We start from the raw sequence: 10,714 nt of genomic DNA on the forward strand, positions 1-10,714 counted from the left end.
AAGAAGTGTATATACTACAAGGCAAATGAACATTTTAAATAACTAGTGCATTAAATAACTCACCGGAGTAGCGTGGGTTTGACTATTATTCCTTTACACAACACAAGGTCCTTAAAGAACCAGCAATAGAACGCCAATGGAAAACCAAATAGTGCACAATGACTATACCAATTATATCAATCAAGTTTCAAACAACATTTAAGACATTATATAGCAATTTTGTTGCTGAATAATAATAAATAAATGAAATTAAATAATCATGAAAAGTCTGTTATCAACTTTCAAAGGTGCTAATAAAAGAGACAAACTCTGTGGTGTTAAAGATGACATGGCAACAATTTTTCATCCCCAGCAAACATTTGTCTAAGTAAAATGAGAAATTAATGTAACCTTGATTAAATCAAAGCAAATCGAGCATTAGAGAATTTGTTAAATAGCAACAGTTGAGATGTAAATATCTATCGTATTAAAAAGGGTTCGAATTCTGGGTTAAACTGAGGGAAAGTGTGTATGTTCTGTAAGACCAAAAAAAAAAGAGAGAGAGACAAATAGATAAAAGACATTAATAGATAAAAATAAATAAATAAATAAATGAGAAAGGAGAAATTGGGCCACAAAAGTGTTTGCCTCAAGTTAATTCGAAGATGAATGAAGAACTTTGAGAAGTTGGGCCCAAGTGTGTTCGCTCCAAAATCAAATAATTAACCAAATTAATCAAACTTAGTAAAATTAAACAGGAAAATGGACAAGAATCTGGAAGAATAAAACTAGAACAGGGCAAAAAGAAAGGGGACAGGGGTGCTGCAGCAGCGGTGGATGGAGGACGCTGATACAGGCGGCAGGCGCCGGTGTGCTGGAACTGTGTCGGAATTCTGTGGAAAGAAGAGAATCAAGGGCTCCTGCTTGTAGTGCTTGTGCTATAACTGCTTGTTCTGGTAGTGTTGAAACTCCGTGAAAAGAAGATAAAAAATTTTTGAAGGCACAATTTGGAGAATAAAAATGATGACAACGTGACCCAGTGCTTATCTTTGTTGTTTGGAACTATGTTGTAGTAACAACAGAAAAACATTACGAAAAAGAGCTAATGCAAAAGACGAAAATCTGTTACATAGGAGAAATCATCATCAAACTAATCATGAATTGCAGAAAGATATAAAACAATATAAATTAATTACATAAGAGTGAAAAAGGAACAATGATGGAAAATTTATTCACCTTAGGTGACCGGACAGAAATTATAGAACCAAAAATCACGGTTTCAAAATCACTTCAACCCTTTGGTTAAATTTAAGAGCATTCTTCTCAATGATTAAAAGAACATGATTAATGTGCAGAGGAATAAGCTCAGTTTTCGTGCAAAATCTATCTGAAATAAGAATTATAAAGTGGTTCGGGGTGAAGGAGGCGCAAAGTAGGTTATGAAGAGGGGAGACACTGACTGCTAAAATATTGGGTGGTTTTTGAAATCCTAACAACTTCATCTCAATCAGATTTTCCGGCTTTTACTTAACTAGCTTATTTGATTTCAAATTTTGCTAAAACGTTGGGTGGTTTTTTGAATGCCTAATAACTTCATCTCAATCAGATTTTTCAGCTTTTACTTAACTAGCTTATTTGATTTCAAATTTAAATTTTTTTGTTATCTGAGTTGAGTAGCCCGTTTCTCCTACTACTTAATTTAACCTTTTATTTAATTAATTTATCCTTCTATTTAATTATTTGTAATTGAAAAAAAAAGCCTTCTGTTCAAAAATAGACTGTAAATCCGGAGAATATAGGCAAATTCGTTTTTTCTTTTACTTATCTTCAAAACAGACTTGATAATAACTTATATTTTAAATGAGTTTAGTCAACTATATAATAACAGATTTCACTTAAGTATAATTGTAAACTCATTATCTCCACTCTTCTTCTTTTTAAATTTTGGGTGCCAACAATAGTCGTCTGTGGGTTTCATCAATTTCCAACTACACATTCGTCCAGGTACCACCATTTTCAGTGTTAGACTCTAATCTCCTTTCCAATTGTCAAAATCAAGGTTTCGTTGTACTTAATTTTTCAAGTAATTCAAAATCTCAGTACTAGAGTTATTTAACTAATTTTTTTCATTCATATGACAATATTACTTGTTTTATCCTATTAGCTCCGGTTTCGTCTTTAAGAGTAATTGCTATGCTCCAAACTAAATCTTTAAACCCTATCCCCCGAATCTCGTTAGTTATTAAGTGCTTCACCTAATTTTTTAAATAGGTTTCTAAAATCTCTCCTACACAATAAGAAAACTCCAAATGTATTTAAATTTATCGCATTGTGTCAAAGTTTTTATTGCCAAAAAGTTTTAACAGGGAAAGCTTTATTGCAATAATGCTAGTCGGTGTGCAGGTCCTCAGAGAGCTAATCAGTACAAATATTCAATTAAAAAGAAATACAACACAGCAACAACACAACAAAGAATCAAAAGAACATTTAAAACACAGCAACAACACAACACCTATAGGAATATTGAAAACAAAGCATCAACGAAAGAAATATCTAACAATCAGCATTATCAGGTGCTCTAAATCAAACGTGTATGCTTAGATTGCCAAAGGGCAAGTTTCACTTGGAAACTGAAGAACACCCTAACGAAGGAAACTTCAATAACAGCTTAAATCCAAATTCACAATCCCTTTAAATTCAAGCAACAAGCAACTTCACAACTAAAGCAAGCTTAACAAGGTTCAGCAATGAACTAAAGCAGTAATTTTTAGAAAGATTAACTAAGAAAAATAAAAAAATCATACAATGAATCAATCCAAAATTAAAAAAAACTATAATACACAACAGGAGCAGATTTAACTAATGATTTAAAATTTCAATCTCAGTAGCACTGACAGCATCAAAAAATTGAACAAATATTCCAGGAAAGACAGATAAGACTGCAGATTTGGCAGCGACAGGAACAGTGGCTGGGGTGAAACGGTCGAACAGAGCTGGCGCCGGCAGGAAGACACTCGCGACAGCAACTAGCTCTGGCGGTAGTTGCGATGTTGACGGATGTCACTGCCGATGACAACGATCACAGAGGCGGCGTTCACGACGAGATAATAGAAGGTGAATACAAGACTGGCGGCGGCTACGGGTGACGATAGTTGGTGGGAATTTGCGACGAGCAGATACGGTGAGGAAAAGAAGAGTGGCGGCGGCTGGAGGAGCTGACAGTGGCTAGTGGGGCGTTGCCTGGGGGCTAATGTTGGCGGTGGTCTTTTCTCCCCTAGGTTAAGCAAACTAGGGATTTTGTTTTCTATGTGAGAGTGAGACAGATGGGAGAAGGGGTCGGGTGTTTTGGGGGTGGGGTTTTCAATTTTTTTTAGAGAACCGGTCTTTTGATAAATCCGACTGGTTCAGTCGGTTCACCTAATTATCTTATTATTGGTGTATAATATAATCATCTTAAATTAATTTTTGTGATAAAACTGTTTGGAAAAATTTTGTTGAATTTCATAATTTTTTTGGACATTATTTTATATTTACTATTTTACATCTTTTTTATACACATTTTAGACTATTTTTTTTGGCATCACTGACCTATAAACATAAGGTGCGTAATTATTTATGTGTTTTTGTTGTATTATTTGGAGTATTTTAGAGTTATTACTTCCCTTTTTTTGTTTGTCGTAATACTATTCTCGATGTGTGTTCTAATTATTTATTTTTATGAAATGGTCATTTATTAATGAATATCGATATTATTTGACATATTGAATTAATGTTTAGCTTATTCAGTTTCTAATTATACTTATTAATTCTTTATTATTATAAAAATTGTAAGACTTAATTAAAATAGTTTGGCTCAACTTTTTAGGTCTTTGATGTGTTCCTCTGCTGAGTACTAATTAGTAGTCATTGTATTGATGATTTGTAATTTATCCTAGAAAAAATTATGATTTGTTTACATCAGTTTCTATCACCCAAATATTAATACCAAACTAGTGTATGTTCCCGTACAATGTACGGGATAATTAATAAAAAAATAAAAATTTTTTTATTAAAAGAGGATAAACACAAAATATTATTATAATTAATATTATAAAAATCTTCAAACACATTCAAAGTAACAATATATGAATATTTCGTAATTTATCTACTAAATGCGGTAGTACTGGACAGAATAAAATCATATTTTTATAATTATATTTAAAGATAACTAAAAAATTAAAAATAAATACACAACACAAACTAGAGCATCAATGGTAAAATATAAACTATAAAAGTTACGTAAATTAAAAAAGAACATGCATGTGATGAATTATAAAAAAGTTATATATGAAAAGTAAAAAAAATTGTCAATTAAAAAATAAAATAAAGAGAAGAATTAAGATAAGTCAAATAAGGTAAAATAAATACTGTGTGAAGTAAATAAAAAATGTATTGTAATAGAAGATTAATATAACTAATGAATATAATACATAAATGAGAAAAATTTACATACGATCTCATTGAAAAAATTTCAAGAAAATTTTTTCCAAGAACAAACTAGTAATCAACTTTTATTAAAATATTTTAAAAATGTATTTAAAAAAAATAGTTCTATTAATCAACTTTTTGAAAGAGACCATCGATTTATGCACGCACCAAATTCTACTATGTATGCCAACACAGAATGAGTGGTATGGTAATAGTGTGTCATTTTTATTTCAGTATTTTACCCTTTTATTTGTTTTATGCTTAAAATATTAAAAAGATTCTAAAATAACACTCTAAGATAGGGAGTACTTTTGAAGTTAGTTAAAATTAAAGTTGAGTACCTTAATTGGTTCTTGACATGGCCAGACCTTCGAAATAGTTGTCCCTAATGATGTTGTCGCAATTTTTTTCTTTTATTTTGAATTTATCCATCTTAAGTCACCAAAAAGAAATTATTAACAAATATATGAAATTATATATTACCCAAATAATTAGGTTTAAATTTAAAAAATTTAAATTATATTTATTGAAATTTTAAATATTTAAATTATAATTATTTAAATTTTACATAACTTGAGTAAAATATGTTATTAATAATAAAAATTTAGGAGACTAATTTAAATAAATATATATATAAATATACGTATTAGCAATTTAAAATATTATCAAAATATATGTACTAAATATTCGAATGACTTACTTAAAGTTTAACTAGCATATAAATTCCATTTAATTCAGATTATATTATATTAGATCAAAATAATTTGAAAAATAAATTTAAAATAGCACGGTATAAATCAATCATTTGCATAAAGTTAAATTAGGTGGAACAGTTTAAACCAAATCAATATTATCCAAATCGTTTAAAATTATATCATTTTTACATTTTGAATAAGTTCAAAATGTACTACAAAATATATCCAAATTGGCGTACATTTCATCGTCGTTGTATACCTGTAATTATGTGCGTTTTTTGGTGTACAATAGATATGGACAAAACCTGGATTCTTAAGCCACGAGATAGCATAGAATATAGACGAGGACTTAATAAGTTCCTAGACTTTGTATTTGCGAATGCATCGTCGGATAACATGATAAAGTGTCTATGCCCTCAATGTGGGTTTCAATTTATGCAAATAAGAGAGGATGCGTACGACCACCTGTTGATAAAGCCTTTTTCCCCTGGATATACTTTATGGTTGCGTCATGGTGAAAAACCAGCTGAGGAGAGATCTACTTGCACACCGATACTTGAGAAAGTTAATACCGAGGTGAATCCATATCTTCAAATGGTGCATGAGGCATTTAACTTCACAATGCCTCCTGGAGGTGAGGAGACCACAACAGGGGATCCTGTAGAAGACGATGATCTGGAGTGGCCGTACTTGTACGATGGTCCAAGTCGCGAGGCACAGGATTTTGCCGATCTTCTTACGGATGGAGCGGAAGAATTATATCCCGGCTGCTCGAAATACTCAAAGTTGTGTTTTCTGGTGAAACTTTATCACATTAAGTGTATGTGCGGGGTGAGTGACAAGGCTATGTCGATGATCTTGGACTTATTGCGGGATGCATTCGAGCAAGCCAAACTCCCATCCACTTTCTATGAAGCGAAGAAAACTATACGAAAGTTGGGGATTGAATACAAAAAGGTTGATGCATGCCCAAATGATTGCATGTTGTATCGGGGTGATGATGAAGACGCGACCAAATGCAAGCAGTGTGGGACTTCACGATGGAAGCAAAAAACGCGAAAGGGTTCCGTTACGAAACTCAAAATACCGGTCAGGAAGAACGAAAAGCCTCTCCAAGCAAAAACTCTCCGTTACTTTCCTCTTATACCACGACTGCAACGGTTATTCATGTGTAGCAAGACTTTAACTGACATGGTATGGCATAAAGAGTCTGATAATAATGATGGGTACTTGAGGCATCCAAGAGACGCTGAAGCATGGAAAGAATTTGATGCAAAGTATCCATGTTTTTCCAATGATCCGCGCAATGTTCGTTTAGCTTTAGCTAGTGACGGATTTAATCCTTTCGGAAATATGAGTACGAAGTATTCCATTTGGCCTATGATTCTTATTTCGTACAATCTTCCTCCATGGCTTTGCATGGAACAAACATATTTTATCCTATCTATGATTATTCCCAGTCCTAAAATGCCAGGTAATGACATATATGTATATTTAGAGCCCTTGGTGGATGAGTTGAAGCAATTGTGGGATGGTGTTGAAACTTATGATGCTAATAAGAGGACCACTTTCAAGATGCGTGCAGCGCTAATGTGGACTATTAGCGATTTTCCGGGGTTGGGAAATTTATCTGGATGGAACACGTACAGTGGGTTAGCATGTCCGAACTGTAATGTGGACGCTAAGCCTCAGCGACTAACATTCAGTCGAAAATGGTGTTACATGGGACATCGCCCCTTCTTGACTCAGAGCCATAAGTATAGACTAGACCGTAGTTGATTTGACGGACAAGCTGAAAGCAGGGATCCACCGAAGAAGTATTCTGGAACAGATGTCTTAAGGCAGCAATGTAACATGCAAGTATCGTTTGGGAAGAAATCAACTCTGACAGCCAAAAGAAGACGCATTGGTGAAGATGCAGATCAAGATGACTCGTATTAGAAAAAGAGGAGTGTGTTCTTTGATCTCCCATACTGGAAGGATCACATGTTGCATCATAACCTTGACGTGATGCACATAAAGAAAAACATTTGTGACAATGTGGTCTTCACTATCTTAAACAATAGCGTCAAATCAAAAGATAATCTTAAAGCTCGCAAAGATTTACAAAGCATGGGCATAAGGCCTTAATTGTGGCCGGACGAAGGTGGTAAATATCCTTCAGCAATCTTCACAATGTCGAATCCACAGAAGGATGTATTTCTAAAGACTCTACAGAACGTGGTCTTTCCAGATGGTTACTCTTGCAATATTGCTCGTTGTGTTGACATCCGGCAGCACAAGTTGTATGGGTTGAAGAGTCACGACTGCCACATTCTAATAGAATAATTACTTCCAATTTTGGTGAAGAATGCATTGCCAAGTCTGGTATCAAATGTGATTGCGACTCTGTGGAAAAGCTATAAATCCTATGCAGCTTGGTGCCCTTTAGAATCATGTTGTGCAAACTCTGTGTCAGATGGAAATGATATTTTCTCCATCCTTCTTAACTGTCATGGTTCACCTTACGGTGCACCTCGTTGATGAACTAAAACTTGGTGGCCTGGTACATTATCGGTGGATGTATCCAATAGAAAGGTTAGCATGCTAATAAACGCATTTAAGAATTCTTTTTTCAATTTTCTTACGTATATACTAAACGTTATGTCGTATTTATGTAAAAGGTACTTGAGACGATTGAAGCAATACGTGCGTAACAGGGCACAAGCTGAAGGCTCAATTGCGGAGGGCTATTTATCCGAGGAGATTTTGACATTCTGCTCCAGATATTTGGATAATACTGAGACTAGAATCAACAGTCCAGCGCGAGTTGACGATCGTTCTGTTGATATTACAAACAATACAGGATGTACTATGTTCCCTGAAATTGAAAAAGCTTCAAGGGCTGTATCACATTTTGCACTGACCCCAATGGAAAGAGATCAGGCACATTGTCATGTGCTAGTCAATTGCGAGGCCGTCGCTCCATTTATTGAGTAAGTATGCACATGTAATCATTAAGCACGATTATAACCAATTTCAAACACTCAGTCGTTGGACTAATTTCTTGTTATGTCATAAAGTAAATTTAGGTCAGAAACCAAGCGAAAATTATGGGATCAAACAAGGTCGCACTCTAAGATAAACCGTGTTGTGCATTCAGAATTTTCTCGCCGGTTCAAGCGTGAGGTTCGTTGAAATTTAAGCTGACCAACTTATTTCTGCCCTAGAATTATTTCTTGTAAATTCCGATTTTTAATACAAACAAACTCTAATTTATGGTGCTAGGTTCCAATGGACAGTACCGTACATTCGAAAGAAATGAAGTTGCTGGCATGTGGTCCCATGCTTCAGGCAAGACGGTTTGGGGCATACAACATCAATGGGTATAAGTTTAGAACTATCACAAAGGAAGACGAGCTAAAAACACAAAATAGTGGAGTTTATGTCTCATCTAATACAAGAAGTTATGCCAGCATGCGTGACAACAAAGTGGCTGTTGGTAGTATTCCATATTATGAAAAAATTGTGGACATCATTGAACTAAACTACAGCTGCCATTTCACAATGGTTTTGTTCAAATGTATTTGGGCTGATACAACTATGAGCAGAGGAATCAAAGAAGACCATCTGGGCCTTACCAGCGTTAATTTCGCTCGTCCAATTCACACTGGTGATCGAGAAGAGGATGAACCGTACATATTGGCATCAGAAGCTCAGCTTGTTTACTATGTACGTGATGAAGTAGATCAAGAATGGAGTGTAGTGGTTCATGTAAAACCACGAGACTTGTATGACATGGGAGGAGAGAATGAGGATGTTGAAGCTACTTTTTCTCCTCAGCCCGGGTTGAACATGTCAGCAGCAGGTGACATCAGTGATTTACAGTTGACAAGGGAAGATGATATAGAAGACCCAGTAGCAGATGTTTTTGATAACATAGATTATGTAGCATAGTGAAAATATGGCAAAACATGTACAACATTTTTAGAGTACCTGTGTGTGTTTGATAAGTTTAACAGTGTTTATGATGTACGCAGTTTGCTGGTTACATTACTATCTGTGATTTCGTATATGAATTAAGTTTTCATTTCAATTTGATTTTCATGAATACCACCAGTTCCTCATCATCATTGTTATTGTTCTTAACATCCAATAAAAAAAAATTATGACATCGAGTAAATTATCTTGAATTACAATATTGTTATCATTGACAAATATAGTTAATATAAAATGGTGTTGTAATAGGAGAAATGAAAACGGAAGATTTCTCATCATGCTGTGCAAGCACAACGTTCGCTAACAAAATGGCTATGGCCTCTCCATTCTCTTCATTGGAACATGCAATTACGGTTGCCAGAGACATATGGTCCCGTAAGTTGAATGTTAGGTCTTGGTTAGAGGCTTTATCAGGTCGATCTTGTTCTAATGAATACTTGAAAACGGCGAACGAAGCTACTGTGCAGGTATGTTCATTAGCCGTTGGTGCACGAAATTGTGATCATCAATGGCGCCAACAACTTGGTACGCACAAACGTGAATCACACTTTGTCACAATTCCGCACAACTAACCAGCAAGTGCACTGGGTCGTCCAAGTAATACCTTACGTGAGTAAGGGTCGATCCCACGGAGACTGTCGGCTTGAAGCAAGCTATGGTCATCTTGTAAATCTCAGTCAGGCAGATTCAAATGGTTATGGAGGATTGATAATTAAAGATAAATAAAACATAAAATAAAGATAGAGATAGAGATACTTATGTAATTCATTGGTAGGAATTTCAGATAAGCGTATGAAGATGCTTTGTTCTTCTTGAACCTCTGCTTTCCTATTGCCTTCTTCCAATCATTCATACTCCTTTCCATGGCAAGCTTTATGTTGGGCATCACCATTGTCAATGGCTACTTTCCGTCCTCTCAGTGAAAATGTTCGACGCACGCTGTCACCGCACGGCTAATCATCTGTCGGTTCTCGATCATGTTGGAATAGGATCCATTGATCCTTTTGTGTCTGTCACACGCCCAACAGTCGCGAGTTTGAAGCTCGTCACAGTCATCCCTTCCCAGATCCTACTCAGAATACCACAGACAAGGTTTAGACGTTCCGGATCTCAGGAATGGCCGCCAATAATTCTAGCCTATACCACGAAGGTTCTACTCTTAGATTAGAAACCCAAGAGATACGCATTCAAGCCAGTGCTAGTAGAACAGAGGTGGTTGTCAGGCACATGTTCATAGGTGAGAATAATGATGAGTGTCACGGATCATCACATTCATCAAGTTGAAGAACGAATGAATATCTTAGAGAAGAAGTAGGCTGAATTGAATAGAAGAACAACAGTAATTGTATTAATTCATGAAGAACAGCAGAGCTCCACACCTTAATCTATGGTGTGTAGAAACTCAACCGTTGAGAATACATAAGAACAAGGTTCAGACATGGCCGTGAGGCCAGCCTCCCAAAACGTGATCAAGTGTATGAAAGTATGATTCAAAGATCAAAATACAATAGCAAAAGGTCCTATTTATAGAAGACTAGTAGCCTAGGGTTACAGAAATAGGTAATTAATGCAGAAATCTTCTTCCGAGCCCACTT

General features: G+C 35.2%; 1 protein-coding gene across 1 annotated transcript; it reads left to right on the plus strand.

The window, feature by feature from the left end:
- The first annotated feature begins 3,026 nt into the window (after positions 1–3,026).
- On the plus strand, positions 3,027–6,920 carry LOC112786338 (uncharacterized). Its single transcript, XM_025829726.1, has 2 exons — positions 3,027–3,093; positions 5,434–6,920. The coding sequence occupies exons 1-2, from the start codon at positions 3,027–3,029 to the stop codon at positions 6,918–6,920; spliced, it is 1,554 nt and encodes a 517-aa protein (XP_025685511.1).
- The last annotated feature ends 3,794 nt before the right edge of the window (positions 6,921–10,714 follow it).

The sequence above is a fragment of the Arachis hypogaea genome, chromosome 20, assembly GCF_003086295.3.
Source record: "Arachis hypogaea cultivar Tifrunner chromosome 20, arahy.Tifrunner.gnm2.J5K5, whole genome shotgun sequence".
NCBI lineage: Eukaryota > Viridiplantae > Streptophyta > Magnoliopsida > Fabales > Fabaceae > Arachis > Arachis hypogaea.